Source organism: Calliphora vicina, chromosome 2 (genome assembly GCF_958450345.1).
Source record: "Calliphora vicina chromosome 2, idCalVici1.1, whole genome shotgun sequence".
In the NCBI taxonomy this organism is placed as follows: domain Eukaryota; kingdom Metazoa; phylum Arthropoda; class Insecta; order Diptera; family Calliphoridae; genus Calliphora; species Calliphora vicina.
In genome coordinates, this window is record NC_088781.1 from 55141622 (window position 1) to 55159830 (window position 18209).

The 18209-nt window shown below is 31.1% G+C and overlaps 1 protein-coding gene across 1 annotated transcript; it reads right to left on the reverse strand.

Annotated features, from left to right (window-relative positions):
* Window positions 1-2995: 2995 nt before the first annotated feature.
* On the reverse strand, window positions 2996-17177 carry LOC135951884 (uncharacterized). The gene is made up of 2 exons (XM_065501629.1): window positions 17095-17177; window positions 2996-3933 (listed from the first exon to the last, which is right to left on the reverse strand). Exon 2 carries the CDS (start codon window positions 3902-3904, stop codon window positions 3008-3010), a length of 897 nt encoding a protein of 298 aa, XP_065357701.1. The 5' UTR covers window positions 3905-3933; window positions 17095-17177; the 3' UTR covers window positions 2996-3007.
* Between the last annotated feature and the right edge of the window lie 1032 nt (window positions 17178-18209).

The following is an 18209-nucleotide window of genomic DNA, read 5'->3' on the forward strand; positions in this document are numbered from 1 at the left end:
AAATAATTGAATTTAAATTTTTATTACAAAAATTTACTAATAATTGAAGAAAAACTATATTTTTTAATAAGTGTGTATAATTTCAGTTAAAACGTAACAAATTTAAAAAATATCGCGGTAACAAATTAAAAAAAGTTAAGTGATTAAATACATAGTTTGACGTTTTAGGGGTGAACATTGGAAACTCTCTCTAATAATTGTACCTGGTAACTGATTGTACCATGGGTGAAGGGTATATAAGATTCGGCACAGCCGAATATAGCTCTCTTATTTTTTGTATACACATTTGAGTTTTTTTAGGATTTTAGTGAGATCCAAGGCACACTTAGAAAGGTGACTGCATCACTACAACAATACAAAAACAACAGCTACTTTGTTTTTGTTAAAAAGTAGGTGAACTGTCAAAGTTGCCTGTTGTTGTTTTTGCTTTTTTCTTTGTTGTATTTTTCGCCACAACAACCACAAGTGAATTCACAATTCAAACTGAATAAAAAAACTAATCAGCTGTTTCATCGCAGTCACCTTTCTAAGTGTGCCAATTTTTCAAACACTTAATTTCAAAAATCAAATGATGCAGTTTTGTTTAAGGATGAAATGTACACTGATAGTTTTAAGAATTTTTTTTTTTTAAAAAAATTGAAGTAAAGTCCATGCAAGGGTGTTAAGCAAAAATTTACTTATATTTTCACGCAATTCAGTGGTTTATTTATGTATAATTTTCCTAATAATACCATTTAACTTTAACATATATATAATATAGCATTTCTCCATAAATACCAAAAAAAATTATGGGGATATCATAAACCATTAAGAAGATATGGCCATATTTATAAGCCACTAAAAATTATTTTATTTTTGATTTTCCATGGAGAAAAAAAATATTGCCCCACTTTCCCCCAAGCTGTTTTTTTTAATAAAATGAAAGGTCCTGTTTCGACTAAAAGATAAAATAGTTTTCGGAACATAGTGAAAACTTCATATTTTTTGTCGAATAACAAACGAAATATCAAAAAAATTCTTATCTATGTATGGGTTTCGTGGTCGGTGGGCGTGACCGATTTAATTGAAACTCGGCATGCGTTCCTTTTTTGTATCAATAAATGTATGTACTAAATTTCTAGACTTTTGCTTGGATATAAACAATTTTATGCGAAAAAATCAATTTGGATTGTATGGGCAGTGGGCGTTGGGCGTGGTCGATTTTGATAAAATTTTATTTTTTCTTAATTTAGTCCATATAATTCTCGGTGCCAAATTTCAATGCTCTACGACCACTCCTTATAATTTTTGCACAAAAATGCATTGCATTTGGATTGTATGGGCGGTATGCGGTGGGCATGGCCGATTTTAATAAAACTTATTATACGTTCTTCTTTTGTTTCAGAAAATATATGTACCAAATTTCTAGACTTTTACTTGGATAGAAAAAATTTTATGCGAAAAAATCTATTTGGATTGTATGGGCAGTCGGCATTGGGCGTGGTCGATTTTAATAAAATTTAAATTTTTTCTTAGTTTGGTCCATATAATTATCGGTACCAAATTTCAGCGCTCTACAACCACTCCTTATAATTTTTGCAAAAAAAATGTATGAAGCCATCCCTCTGTGCAACGTTCCAAAAGTGAACATTTGTACATTGTAGTGTTAAACAATTATGAGTTATATCAAAGTAAATTAATAAAGTAGACTCAGTAGAACAGCTGACTATTTTTTATACTTTGGTCTGAACTGTCAATTCACTTGTGGTTGTTGTGGCGAAAAATACAACAAGCCCAAAAGCAAAAACAACAACAGGCAACTTTGACAGCTCAGACCTTAAACCAAAAACAAAATTGCTTGTGGTTTTTGTAAATGTTGTATTTGTTGTAGTACTGTCGCTACTTTATTAATTTACTTTGAGTTATATGTTTGTCCCTCTCACTAACGCCACTTTATAGCACAATGACATCATACTTCATTGTTTACTCTTTACTTTTGTCTACATATACAATGTATATTATACATACAAATGCTATTCGGTTATTCCCCCAATTCATTTAATATAACAGGTTTTATTTTTGGACTGTAATCAAGGCGAATTCGTACAAGGTGGTGTCAGTTCTACAAAAACAACGATTATTCTTAACAAATGTCAAAAAACCAAAATGAAAAATTAAACAAATAGTATTTAAACTTAATATAGTGTAGATAATTGAATAGTGAGGGCTTTAATTATTTATGTAAAAAATAATTGTTTTGTTAATAAGCTTAGAATATGTAGATATTTAAATATAAAAACAAGCTTTGACAGTTGTTAGAACCAAAAAGCGAAAAAAAAAATTATCAGCTGTTTGACTGACTCCACCTTGTATAAATTCGCCTTGGACTGTAATCAAGAAAACAAAATGTGTGTACACCAGGGTGATTGTACTCACAATGAAACGGAATTGATTTCGTCATTACGTTTGTAACACAACGAAAATTATATACAATTTTAAAACTCACATTAGTATATAGTACCTATATTTGTGGGTCCTCATAAGATTCTAAGACGATCTGTCTATGTCCGCCCGTCTGTCTGTTGAAAACACGAAAGGAGCTAGCTGGCTGAAATTTTACAAAAATACTTTCTGTTGACAAGGTTTGTTTGGTACAATCACAACTAGAGTATCCAAAATAGAAACCCGGTTTCGGGGTTTTTGACAAACCGTTTACTATGTTTACTATGTACCAGTTACTATGTAGAGGCATTACGCGACGGGACTCCATACAGGCCTCCCACGGAAGACCTTCTAATATGCCTTCATAAGTGGGCCTTCTATCAGCCCTCTAACAGAAGATTGTTATAATTGTAATAACAAATCAAAATAAGTAAATAATAGTAAACGTGCTAAGTCCCAAAAAAAGACCTATAAATCGCCAACGCACTTCTTCTAAACATTGACTATTTATCTCCTCTCCTGTGAAAATGCAAAAAAATTTATTTTATTATAGAAAGAAGTATTATATTACAATATTTTGATGACTTCAATTTTCGATTTCTTCTCCAGCAAATAACGACAAATCCAATACCATTTTATCCTTTAAAACTTCTTGCAAACGACTGTATACTGTAACATCGTGCTTTAGAACTTTTTCGAATAGTTTATAATCAATATTGTCCGATTCAAGTGAAGACTCAACACCCAATAACGGATTGTAGATTTTGAATTTCTTAACTTTAACGCCAGTTTTCATATACATACTGAATCCGTAGATAATCGTTTGGTAAAATTTGTTTAAAGGTACCGGTTTATATTTGGATGACTTCATTTCGTATATTACATCGTTATCAAATACTATATCGGCATGACCATTGAAGTATTTACAGTCCAGGCAGGGATTAAAGACGACCGAATTATATGGAAGACTTTCCAAATATCTTATAATTTCGCGTAAATTATCCTCATTTACACTGTACTCTTGATTGGGTATCGGTTCACTAAAATATATTACATGTGAAAGTGATACAACTTTAATACTCTTAATGATATCCATGGCCTGGGTGTTCAAATCCTTAAAAATAACATAATGTTCCGTTATAGCATCACGTAATCTAGTGTTTGTTCCAATAATGTAATCATCAGGATTCTCTAAAATCTTATCTGTGAATTTGTCAGTTAGTTCAACGTTATATTGATTGGACAAACATTTCATTATGAAATATTCTATAAAGAGTGCATAAGGTGAAAAATAACGATTTTTCACTATATCTTGGTGATATTGAAATGATCTTCCAACCTGTTTAGCCACAATATCTGCTTGTTTAACAGAAATTTCCAAAAAATGCTTGACATTAGGAAAGTCTTCCAAGGATTTTTTTGATATGTCGCTTGCATATGGAATATACTTCAGTTCCACTTCGTCTTCTTCAAATTCCGACATTTTTATATAGAAAAAAGTAGACGTGAATGCTAAATGAAAAATAGAATTTGTATGCAATTTTATTAAAATTTTATTTATTTATTAATATTTTAGCTAATACATTAATGTATGTACTAAATGTATATATACATGTGTATATCGATGGCTTAATATAAAAAAGGCGTAACTCGATTTGTAGTTATTTTACAGGAGGAGGAAAAAACTTAATAAAATCCATAAAATTTTAGACACAAAAAAAGTTTTAATGCAATATTTAATAAGAAGAGACATCGCATTTTATTTCTCATTTAAAATTAATTTTTTTTTTATTTGAATGAAGTCATTTAATATAACCCTTTTTTCATTGGTATTTTTGAAAAAAAAATTAGTTACGCCTTTTTTATATTAAGCCAACGATATGTAGCTATAACAGCAAGGCCTTAAGCTATAATGTTTATAGGCGTATTTAACATATCACAGAATATATATAACTAGATTATATAAGTTTAATTATTCAAAATTTATGGGATTATATATTGGTATTAGATATAGATATATTAAATATTATCATATAAGTTAGTCGTGAGAGGGTTATTATGTGAAAAAATTCTAAATCTGTGGTGTTCATATTTGGAGCAATCCGAAAGAAGATGTGGAATGCTGAGATGACTATCAAAATTACAGTCGCATACAGGGGGATTGGTTTTGTTTATTATGTAATTATGTGTAATTTGGGTATGTCCCAAACGAAGTCTTATAAATTTTATAAAATCTTTGCGACTTATGTCATGGTTGCCCAGTGACCAAGTAAAAACATTATTTTTATTATAATTAATTGCCTTGTACCAACTATTTGTTAAATTCCAAATATTTAAGTTAAGCTCAGCTGTCTGTTCCTTGGCATAATTCCTAATATCCGAAAAGTTTATATTATTTGTTCCTATTAACGGTGATTCGAGTTCTTAGGACTATCGCGATACTGATTACAGGCGCTATAAGGACTACCCCCTCTAAGGCACTCTTTACTATCCTAAACTGGTTACCAGTTGATTTGATGGTGATACAAATGGCTCTCAACCCTGCTGTGATACTGAAGGCTGGATGTTCGTGGTCTGGAAAATACTATGGGCACTCTAAGATACTGAATTATTATGGGCACTTACATAGTAATGTCGATTACTGCATCGCAAAACCTTTTTTCGATAGGCAGTTCCATATTTTGATTCCGAATAGGGATTTATGGCAGCGCGGACTCTTTCCCCCTGACAATGACATAAGGATATACACTGATGGCTCAAAAAGGGGCTGCAGGGTCGGTGGTGGTTTCTTCATTGATAAATATGGGATTAAATCCTACTTCAGGCTACCTAACTTCTGTACGGCTCTTCAAGCGGAAGTTACGGCCATTAAATGTGCATCCAACTGGCTGAGGTATATCTGGTGATATATGTATATTTACTGACAGCAAGGCTGCCGTTAACGGAATAGCGGGTGTCTTCACGACATCTAGGTTAACCGAGGAATGCCGGGTATCCCTTAATGAGATAGCGAGACATTCTAGGATAACGCTTATATGGGTCCCTGGTCACGATGGAAATCAGGGTAATTGTATAGCAGACGAACTGGCCAAAATTGGGGCGATGATGGATGATGAAGAGATCGATCCCTTTTCTGGTATTTCCCTTGCTAATTGTAAGATGGCTGTTCAGCGGATACTATATGAATCTGCACAAAACAGGTGGACCAATGAGTCTTCCTGTGTTATAAAGAGGTCTACTTGGCCCGTATATGATGCCAACAGGACGAATCTACTTATAGAATTTCGTCGTGAGCAAATAAGGCTAATTGTTTCATTCATTACAGGACACTGTATAATTGGGACACATGCTAGGAGATTGGGCCTACGGTACAATGACTACTGTAGGAGCTGTCACAATGAAGAAGAGGAGGAGACCGTGTCCCACCTATTCTGCCAATGCCCGGCTCTGATAAACCTGAGGGAACGCATCCTCGGATTACCATTCCTATCATGCTTAGATGAGCTATCAGGATTGAGTCTTAGACGAATCTACTCTTTCAACAGAGAATCTGCTTGGTTTAGCCTGGAAACGATGGACGTATAATTAATACACAGACGTTTACCCCTTGGGTATCACAATGGGATCAGTTTTCTTAATGGACCCAAGTGAGCTGCTTGAAGAGTGGCTACCCATGGAACCTAACCTAACCTAACGGTGATTCAATAGCATGTTTGGCAGTATAATCTGCGAGTTCGTTTCCCTTTATTAATGAATGAATAGGTATCCAAATTATAACAAACTTAGGGAATTGTTGTATAAGTGTGTTCCTGATATTTACTGCATAGTAGTTATTATTGTGAATATTAGTAATAGAATGTATTGCTGATAGTGAATCGGTACAAATAGCATATTTGCCTAATTTCTTACAACACTCAATTGCTTTATAAATAGCTATTATTTCGGCAGAGAATACCGAGCTATAGATAGATAACAAGGAAGCATTGATTACTCTCAATATTTATTAATTTATTTATTAAAATATTTACCCCCATTTTCTCAATATCTGGTTATCGTTTTTCGTAACGATAAACCTCCAATTAATATTTTGTTTGTATGAGAACTGTCAGTTTATCGCCACGATAAAAAATAACCAGAGATTGAGAAAATAGGGGTTAGACTCTTATTCATAATGACATTTTTATTTTATACATACATATGTAAATAGAAATTTCCATACAAAATTTGTTTTAGAAATCTTTGGCAGGAATATAATACATATCGTCATCTTAAATGCAAAACAACGTGTCATCAAAAAATTCGATCCACTACACCCATTAAACTTTTACTATCAAAAATGACCAAGTTATAACCAAAATTCAAAATAAAGTATCATCAAGTACAAGATTTTCTTAAACAAAATAACGTATACGCTTTGAGTAATTAATTAATCGTTTTTATACCCTTCACCTTCGTGAGAAGGGTATATATAAGTTTGTCATTCCGTTTGTAATTTCTACATTTTTCATTTCCGACCCTATAAAGTATATATATTCTGGATCCTTATAGATAGCGGAGTCGATTAAGCCATGCCCGTCTGTCTGTCTGTCCGTCTGTCTGTTGAAATCAATTTTCTGAAGGCCCCAGATATCTCCGGGATCCAAATCTTCAACAATTCTGTCAGACATACTTTCGAGAATTTTGCTATTTAAAATCAGCAAAATCCGTCCATAAATAACGGAGATATGAGCAAAAATCCGAGACAACCTCTGAAAATTTCATCAAAAAACACAATAAGGGTACTCATTTAAACGCTTAAGTTTCCCATTTGTGCAAATGGGCAAATTTGCGCGACATGTTTCATGAACCCACCTTTTCAATTTTGAGCAAGTTTATACAGAAAATTTATATTTGTCAAACAAAAATACATAAATTCAACAAAAGCTTTAATAATTTTTTTTCAAATTGTATAAATTTTAGTTTTAAAATGTTGAATGAAAGTTAAATCTTTGGAACAAACGGTGGTATACATAGTTTGGAGGACTTTGTTTATGTTCTAGCTGTTGGTTAATGTTTTCATACACAATGTAATTTAATACAATCATTCTGTTCCAAAGTTACACAATTTTCACATGCACAAAATTTTTATATTTTATTTGATTTTTATTTCTTATAAATAAAAGTAAACAAAAGCAGCTGATTCATCAAATGCACAATAAATTCAAGTTTGCGAGTCTAAATTGTCGCGCAAACTTATCGGAGTTGTGCAAACGAATTTCCATACATTTTTTGACATTTCATTTGCGAGAGTGTAAAAATGCACAGATTGCACAGTTTGCGAGGCTTTTAAGCGTTTACATGAGGACCCTTAATGTATTGCATGCTTTGACAAAAAAGCAACAAAACGTATGTTTTTGGATGTGCATGCTTTGCGTATTTTGTTTTTTTTGGTGTTTTGTTTCTTTTGGCGTTGTTGTTTTTTATACAATTAAACGTATGTTTGGATGTGTGTTGGTTTCATTGGCTTGCATATTTTGTTTTTCTTTTGGTGTTTTGTTTCGTTTGGCGTTGTTGTTGTTTTTTGTGTTCTTGATAAATTTAGGATGCTGTACGCTGAAAGTGGGCAATTATAAAAAATAATAATTCATCCACAACAAAGGTGAAGGGTATATAAGATTCGGCATAGCCGAATATAGCACTCTTACTTGTTTTACCTAATTTTTATACCCTTCACCTTCGTGAGAAGGGTATATATAAGTTTGTCATTCCGTTTGTAATTTCTACATTTTTCATTTCCGACCCTATAAAGTATATATGCATATTCTGGATCCTTATAGATAGCGGAGTCGATTAAGCCATGTCCGTCTGTCTGTTGAAATCAATTTTCTGAAGACCCCAGATATCTTCGGGATCCAAATCTTCAATAATTCTGTCAGGCATGCTTTCGAGAATTTTGCTATTTAAAATCACCAAAATCGGTCCACAAATGGCTGAGATATGAGGAAAAAACCAAGACAACCTCGATTTTTGACCTACTTTTTACCTATATCTGGATTACTGAGACATTAATATAGACAATATGGATATCTAATGATAGATATTTCAAAGACATTTGCAACGACGTATATAAGACCATATTAAGTTGGACCTACAATGGGTCAAAATCGGGAAAAAAAATTTTAACCCGAATTTTTTTTTAAAAAAATTTTAAAAAACAAAAAAAAAATTTTTAAAATTTAAAAAAAAAAAAAAATTTTTTAAATTTAAAAAAAAAAATTTTAAATTTAAAAAAACAATCGAAATTTTTTTTTCCAAAAAATTAAAAAAAACAACTGGAAAAAAATTAAATTTTGTTTACCTAAAAATATTTAAAATTTTGAAGTATAATTTGGTGAAGGGTATATAAGATTCGGCACAGCCGAATATAGCACTCTTACTTGTTTTTTAATAAATTTGTTACTATTGAATATTTGTAACAAATCGCCTGGTGGTCGAAAAGTCGACCACTTTTTAAACGCTTTTTACCAATTTTATGGAAAGAATTTTGAAACAATTTTTATATTGTGTAGATATGCAAGAAAATAACTTTTTTAAACCATATATGTTTCATCAATATTGGTGGACAATAACATAATTAAAAGTGTACCACAAAAAAACTTGTGGCCTATTTATATATAAGATTTAATGAAGTCGTTAAATAAGTAGTTGTTAGTAAATAATAAAAAAACATAAAAAAGGTATTTATAGATGACAATACTGAGTATTAATATTTGTCAAAAACTCAAGTACTTGAGTAGAATTTCATCGTCTAAACAAAATTCGTATTAGATTTTCAAAAAATACGAATAATTTTTTTGATTTACGGTCGGTATTCAAAATTTGTTTAAAACAATTCAAAAACTTTTTATTTTCATACGTATCGGTATTTATTTATAGATATGTACAAATAAATCAAGGTTGGCAACCGATACCGTTATAAATACCGATACCGATTAAATACCGTTTAAAATTGAGTACCGGTATTGATACCGATACCGAAATAATTATTTCGGTAAAATACCGGTATTCAAATACCGTTATCATAACGATATCAATTGAAAATCAATACCGGTGTCGTTCCGGCATTATAATTAAATTTTGCAAAAATTGTTAAAATTACCTACATAATTTAACAATTTTGCTGCTACTTAGTAGAAAATAGTATTTGAACCTTGACGACAGGGACGGCAAAATTATTACGATCTTACTTTTTTGATACTATGTCCCCTTTTACAATGCGGAAATTGAAAGACAGACATTTTTCTCATTCTCTTTTGAACTTACAACCGCGAAATTAAAATACAGACAGAAATTTTTCGTTTCCTTTTTTCATTCTTTTTCGTTGTTGATGCGTATGAATATTTGCATTGTCAAATGCAAGGCGAATTAAAACAAGGTGAAATCAGTCAAACAGCTGATAACTTTTTTTTCGCTTTTTGGTTCTAATAATTGTCAAAGCTTGTTTTTATATTTAAATATCTACATATTCTAAGCTTATTAGAATAAATAAATAAGTAAAGCCCTCACTATTCAATTATCTACACTATATTAATTTATCTATCTATCTATATAAATAAAAATCAATTGTCGTTCGTTGGTAATTGCATCAGTTGAGAACGGCCGGACCGATTTAGACAATTGATTTAGAGTCTAAATTTTAGACAATGATATTGAAACAAAATTTTCAAATCTGAATTACATTAGCAGTATTTAAAATGTAGAGTACTTGGCCTAGTAAAAAAGCAGAAGAGCTATTTATTGACAAACATTTATATTTCTAATGTACATGTAATTCAGATTTGAAAATTTTGTTTCAATATCTCAAGTAGTTTTCATTTCATACCCTTTTTTGCTTCTCCCATAAACCATAAACTTTGACAGTTACGGTGTTTTGCATTTTAGATGACAATATACGCGGTGGTCAAAACATATGCAACTAGCAACAGAATTTTACAAACGTTGTTTAAACTACTGTAGTTTTAAAGGTAAAAAAAAACAAGTAAGAAAGTATGGTCGGTCAAGCCCGACCATATAATACCCTACACTAAGTAAAAGAGCAAAAAAATTTTTCTTTTAAAATTTCAATAATTTATATTTTTGAGTGATTTTCGGAAGTGGGGTTATATGGGGGCTATGACCAATTATGGACCGATCACCATGAAATTAGGTCATGTGATTTATGTCTATATTAGAGTTAACTATGTTGAATTTTGTGTGTTTACCAACATTTTTAAGCGATTTATGCACGTTAAAGTGATTTTCGGAAGCGAGTCTATATGGGAGCTATGACTAATTATGGACCGATCGTAACAAAATTTGGTGACATGAATTTTGTGTATATAAAACTTATTTGGAGTGGAATTTGTGGAGATACATGTATAAATTAAACATTTATGACCGATAAAGTCAAATTTCGGGAGGACATTTGTATGGGGGCTAGGTGAAATAATGGACCGATTTCAGCCAGTTTCAATAGGCTTGGTCCTTGGCCCGAAGAAATAATATGTACCAAATTTGATCGAAATATCTTCAAAATTGCGACCTGTACTCTGCGCACAAGGTTTACATGGACAGCCAGCCAACCAGACGGACGGACGGACGGACGGACGGACATCGCTTAATCGACTCAGAAAGTGATTCTAAGTCGATCGGTATACTTTAAGGTGGGTGTTAGGCTAATATTTTTGGGCGTTACAAACATCTGCACAAACGCATTATACCCTCCCCACTATGGTGGTGTAGGGTATAAATATTCATGTGCTTGTAATTAATATTTTTTTATTTTTTTTAATGAGAATATGAAATTTAATTCAGAATTTTTTGCATTGAAGAGAAAAAAATTGAAAACAAGTAAGACCCGTTTCACACTAGGCAATTTAGTTGCGCAAGTCTCTTGTATTTGTAGATGCCAGAGGTAATGTCGGGTTAAGGAGAAGAAAATTTTACATGCTGTTTTGTTGACATTTTTGTAGATCTCGTCTAGTAGATTCCATATACTATATAAAAATCTTTCAAATCGGATCGCAAACAAAAATTTCATTTTTAATTTTTGATATACCCGAGGTATATAAAACTTAAACTTAGTCCCGGTCCACACTGTGAAACATTTGCTGCAAAACATTTTTAAATTCTCTTTTGAAACTGCATTCGTGTCCACACAGTGAAGTTTTTGCTTTTCAGTTTTTGACATTTCTGTACAGTACGAATACGAACGAATAAATGTGGATGACATACTCAACAAAAACTTCATGTACATGAAACAAAGTTCCCTTTTTCATTCCTCTTTCCCCTTTCATCTACAAACTCAAATGTTTTGCAGCAAATGTTTCACAGTGTGGACCGGGACTTATCAACACCTCCTCTATAGCCATGGGAAATTTTATTAAAATCGTGCTATTCGTTTAGAAGTTACAGATTTATTTCCACTTTTTCTTCAGATCCCCCACTGTGCGCTGCAAGCAATATAATTAGCACAGTGATTTCATTCATATAGAAAAAAAGCGAATCAACTCAGTGCCGGACTTAAATATTCACACAGCATACAGATTTATCTTTAATCTTCCATATTTTTTAAACGAAGGCCACAACTGTCGTAAGGGTTTCAAAAAATATTTATTTACATATAAGTTATTGAAATATATGGAAAAACTAAACATAAGTTGGCACATTTCAGAAAAAAAAATTAACTAATGTTTCGAAGTTCGATTTTAAGGGGACAAAAATATTCACACAGTTTCTTATTTTTAATAAGAAAATAGTTTATTTAATTGTTTAATATTTTGTGGAGTAGCCTGTCTTTTTTATGACTTCTTTTAATCGTCTTGGCATTGAATTGACCAATTTTTGGTGACGTCAGCTCCAATATTTTGCCATTCTTGTGACAGGACTTCTTTAAGTTGAGTCTTACTAATAATATGGACGCCCGCCCAATTTATCCCACAGATGTTCTATGGGATTCATGTCAGGTGATTGCGGAGGAGTCGGGAGAATGTGGGTAACATGATGCACTATCCATATTCGGACCTCATGGGCTGTGTGTTTGGGGTCATTGTACTTTTGAAAGTAGAAATGTTCCCAAGCTTTAACTTTAGAGCGCATTGTAGTAGGTTTTCTTTTAAAATATTAAGGTACACTGTTTTGTCCATTGAACCGTCGTTTCCTACACCAGATGCAGCCATACAACCCACAACATGACACCTCCTCCATCATGTTTGACAGTGTTTACTACATTGTTCTTTTCCAATTCAGTGTTTGGCCTTCTCCAAACTGTTACTCTGCCGTCCGATTAAAAAATATTATCTATTAATAGTATTCCGTTCCCGAAATCTTCAGATTTATTTTTGTAAGATTGTTTGTACAACATACTGAGCTAATGAGCTCTAAGAGCGACCTAGTTCATTTCAGTGAGCTGAGCTCAACGCGAATTTATAGAAGGTGACGACATAACTACAACATATACAAAAACAATAGGTACTTTGTTAAAAGTGTGAGTGTATTTGTAAAAAAGTGTGAGTGAAAGGCAAAACTTGATCGTGTAACCCCCAAGTTAGTTGAATAGGTCATAGTTTTTCATACGTGAAGAACTTCGTAGTTGTAAGATAGTTTATACATAAAGCTAATTAGCTTTCTAGAATTTTCCACAGAATTTCTTTTTGTAGGAAGCTGTGCTACGTGGGTCTTTAAAAAAATTTGCTTACTTTCTCCAAAACGTTTCAAATGTAGGCTGTAGGGAATTCATTTTGTTGGTTGATCGGGCTTGCCCGACTTTACCATTTTACTTGTTTATTAACGGTTTTTGTCATGATACAATAATTGTAGAAGGTACAATCACTAGGAAGAGTTTTCAATATTTTGCCCTATAACGTCAAACTTTGATTTTGTTTTTTTTCATATTTTTTTATATTTCCTTTTGTTTGACGTTACAAGAATTGTATAATTGAGAATTTATTTTCTACTGAGTGTACCTTATGTTGTTGTATCATGGGTTTTTGTTATATTTTTTCGAATGAAATGTTAAAATAAAATATAAAAAATCAAATAATGCAAATTTAAAATATTATTTAACACTTAAGTAGTGAAGATAGAAGGATGAATATTTGGTATTCAATATTTGGATATTTAACTCACTATTTTTTTGAAAAAAAATTATTGGAGATCTAAAAGAATATTCAAGGATAAACATTTGAAAGGACATCTTTTGATCCTCACAGGATAAAATCAAAATAATGCAAAATATTTTACAACCCTTCTTGATCATGTGACATCAAATTTGACATAATAGGATGATCAGAAGTATTTTAAAACATGTTTTCAAAAATTTACTACTCTGAAAATTTGAAGTCCTTTTAAAAGGAAACAGCATCACGAAATGCAAAACTGAAAACGCAGTTAATTTCTAGTTTAGACGTATATCATCCGGTTCGTGTCTAATATTGAGTGTCGTACGGTGTAATATATATTATATTTTATAAAAAACACTTTTAATATTTTACTTTATTGTTACGAAATTGTACTTGAATTCAAATATAACGATTTTAACGGCTGATTTAAAGTTGCATAATGCTTTCAAATAGCAGTGCCCAAACTTATTAACATTGAATAAAAGCTTTCAGTTGACCATTGATCGTAAGTTGGCAAAGCTGTTTGCTGCGACCGTATATTCGAATTCGAATATTCAGTTAAAGAACATTGTAGAAAGCACACCACAGATGGCGTATGTATTAGAAACCTCTAGACAGTTAAAGAGCAATCTAGAATGCAGATGGCAGTGTTATAAATAGTGGCAGATGTTGCAGTCGTGAGTCAGTTTATCAGAGACGCTATCCGAATAAACATCAACTGAGTGCCTTAAAGTGTGCTCTATTTTTCAAGTGAATTCGTGTACATTATAAAGTGTCTGTATTTCTGAGAATTTATAAACGTGTATAAAATAAAACATTGAGTGACGATTTAATTATGTTGTTGTACATTTTAAATAAATAAAGAGTTGTTACAATTTTTAAACTACTAAACGGCTTTTATTTGCAATCAAAAGTATCCGGTTTATTTAAAGGAAATAAACCAACGTTTTGAAAAGGTTAAAACGTAACAATATACACGAATATTTCATATGCAAATAGCACTTTTTTACTAACAAAATAAATTGTGTGTTAGATAGCACAATACAAATTTTATGAAAAAACCATTGGAAATATTTTTTTTTAAATTTAAATGACAGATGACAGGTTGCACCACAACTCAAAAATGGTTTAGTTTATTGAATAAACTGAAAAAACCGAAATTCCCCAACGAAATTACCTTCAAGCTAATCTTAACATGTTTATAATATTCGCAGTCGTTTTAGAAATATAATTTTTTTTGGCAAAAAAAAATAATTTTTTAGAAAAATTTAGAAGTTTTTGGTTTTTAAAACGGCATTAAAAATTGAAAAATGCATATACGCTCTTAATTTTTTTTACACATTTAGAAAACGAAGTTCCAAATAAAACAAGCTCTAAATAAAAATCTGTCCACAACTTTTCATTTTATTTACAAAAAATTATACAAATATCCCCTAATATTTTATCAAAATACATAACTCGTAGTAAGTAGCTACATCGTGCAGTGCACAGTGGTAGAGAAAAAAAGAGGAAATAAATATAAACCCTTAGTCCGATTTGAAAGAAATTTTACACGCGCAAAGAAGAAGTGTTGTCGAGTTTAAGGTTTGAATTTAGACCGCATGAGTCCACCAGAGGTGCGGCCAGGGGTCCCCAAAGTAGGACTCGGGTATGATCAATTTTTAAAACGATCCTATTTCTTTGTTTGTGTTCCGATTTCAAAAAGCTTACACATATAGTATCTCCTCATCGAGCACTACAAAAAACCTCGTCGTGGATATCAACTATCTCTCTTCGCATTTGAAAACTAAATTATCAACATTTTTACCCACCATACTCCAATTTTTTGATAACAGCGGGTCCAAATATTTCCCGATTTGCTCCTTTTTTCTTTTATTGGACTAACTACAAATGTATATGTCAAACAAAAAAATAATTGTTTACAAATCGTGACTGACTCCAAAGTTATATGCATTTGAATTTAAAAATTAAGAGCGTATACGCATTTTCCAATTTTTAATGCCGTTTTAAAAACCAAAAATTTCGAAAATTTTCTAAAAAATTTATATTTGTAAAATAACTGCGAAGATTAAAAACGTGTCAAGATTTGCTTAAAGGTAATTTTGTTGCGGAATTTCGGTTTTTTCAGTTTGTTCAATAAAAAAACCCGTTTTTGAGTTACGCGAATATATGTTTCGCAAATACGAGCTAACCTAAAAATAGCATCACTGAATTCAGCGTACCCGAATTAGTTTAAGCCGCTGGGTGCCCCGATTGACAGTTTTTTCAACTAGCAGAGGTGGATAATTCATATTATTGTTGTACCTTTTTTAGCATCTACACTACATATTAAGTAGTTTTTAGAATTATAAAAATTTTAAATGTTTTTTCTCTACCTTTAGATACTTAAATGGGTTTTTAGAAGTTTCTTGTAAATTATAATTTTTTAATACACAATAATTGCTAGACAAATAGGTTAGTTAACTTAGTAACAACTTTTAGTTATTGAACAGAGCTATTAGCATTGTTCAATAACTAAAAGTTGTTACTAGTTAGTAACAATTGTTACTGGAAAAGCGTTCATTAACTCAAAAAACTTGCAAGTAGAGAAAAAATTATTATTTTCTCTAAATATGAATAATATTCTAATGTTAGTCATCTTAATAATGTTAGTCATCTTAATAATTCCTTTAAGAGCATAAACTTTAAGTTTGATTCATTCTTAATAACCGAATTTTTCTGCTGTGGCTTAAATGGAGTGAAAAAATAGGGTTTTTCAACCGTAATACTTCTTTGCCAACTGACTATCTGCTGCTGGAACCGAAAAAATCTATGGATATAATAGAATAATTCAATTAGCAATAAATTTGACCATCGAAACGAATCTGAATGTTGTAACTTTTAGAAGAAAACTTATCAAGGTATTCCCGAAAATTCCCGACAAACATTTCCCGAAAATTAATAAAAAAAAATATTTCCGGGAATTCCCGGTAAATTTTTCCGCGTAGGAACACTAGTTGCTATAAAAAACTCATTTTCGAGAAAATGTCGTATATCACTATTTGAATATGAACCCTCGATATGTAGTTTTTTTTCAATTTTTTTCTTTTCAATGCAAAAAATTCTGAATTAAATTTCATATTCTCATTTATAAAGCATTAATAAAAAAATATTACAAGCACATGAATATTTTTGTTTTACCTTTAAAACTAGTTTAAACATCATTTGTAAAATTCTGTTGCTAGTTACATATACACTGATGTACAAAATTCACCGCCATTTCCTCTTTAGGATGATCGCCACGGTACGTATTTGTAAATTATGTTAAGTTAAAAAGACTTGTTTTAACTGAAGTATAATTAAATTGAATTATTGTTTTTGTTGAAAAAATAAAATTTTGTGTTTCAATTATATTTATAACGTGGTAGTCCTTTAAACATTCTGAAGGGAAATGGCGGTGACTTTCGTCCATCAGTGTATTTTGACCACCACTGTATAATTGAGAACATTTTTAAATAAATGTTACAGATCACAATATACACACAAATATATTTACCAAAATAGTATAAAAATTAATTTTTCTTATTGGAAACAAGTTCAAATAGGTACAAAGAATAAACATACGTTCTTTCAACCACTTTTATTTATACTAAAGATTCTTTAAAAATATAAATACATTTTTATAGAATTTATATAGAAGGTGGCGACAGAACTACAATAAATACAACTTGTACAAAAACAACAGGTACTTTGTTTTCGTTAAAAGATAATTGAACGGTTAAAGTTGTCTGTTGTTGTTTTCGCTTTTGGGTTTGTTGTATTTTTCGCCACAACAAACCCAAGTGAATTGACAGTTCAATTATCCACACAAGTGAAGCAAAAATAATCAGCTTTTCTTCTGAGGTCATCTTCTATAAATTCGCCTTGAGTACAAATAAAAAAGCTCATATGTTTATTTAAACCTCAAATGCTCACTAGGGACGAAATGCTGTTCATAATGAACAATTAAAAACATTTAAACTTGTCGTGACAAAAATGGAATACTGTTAATGTTTCGGTTCAATCCAAATATTATTTATATCATAAAATATACTACTACTGAAATCCGATACAGATCCAATTTAAACGATGTTATGTATCCATAAGAAAATTTAAAAAAAATTAAATTTTCAAAACAATTTTGGAAAAAAAATAATTTTAATTTTGTTTACCTAAAAATATTTGAAATTTGTATTTGAAAGTATAATTTGGTGAAGGGTATATGAGATTCGGCACAGCCAAATATAGCTCTCTTACTTGATTTTATTAAATTAGTAGTTGTTCTTCGATGCCGATAGAAATATGAGTATGAACAACAAAATTCCCAAATGTATTCAATATAAATTATTTCGACTCACTATTCTCTTGACATCGTAAAACTGCCAACTTATGTGTTTTTTATATAAAAAAAATAGCATACAGTTTAAAAATAATAGATTAAAAAACAATTTGAAACTGAAAATGTTCATAAAATGTTGATTCATCCTATACGGAATATTTTCAAACTGATATATTAAAATTCTATGGTAATTCGATTCGAAAAAAAAAACATTTCAAATTATATGCTATATGCATTGAATTTCGAAACGAATTATGCAATTGCACACCAATTGGCCTTTTAGTTTCACGTAT

Excerpts from the sequence above, each read along its gene's own strand:
- LOC135951884 (XM_065501629.1), bottom strand. The coding sequence starts at position 3,904 with ATGTCGGAATTTGAAGAAGACGAAGTGGAACTGAAGTATATTCCATAT.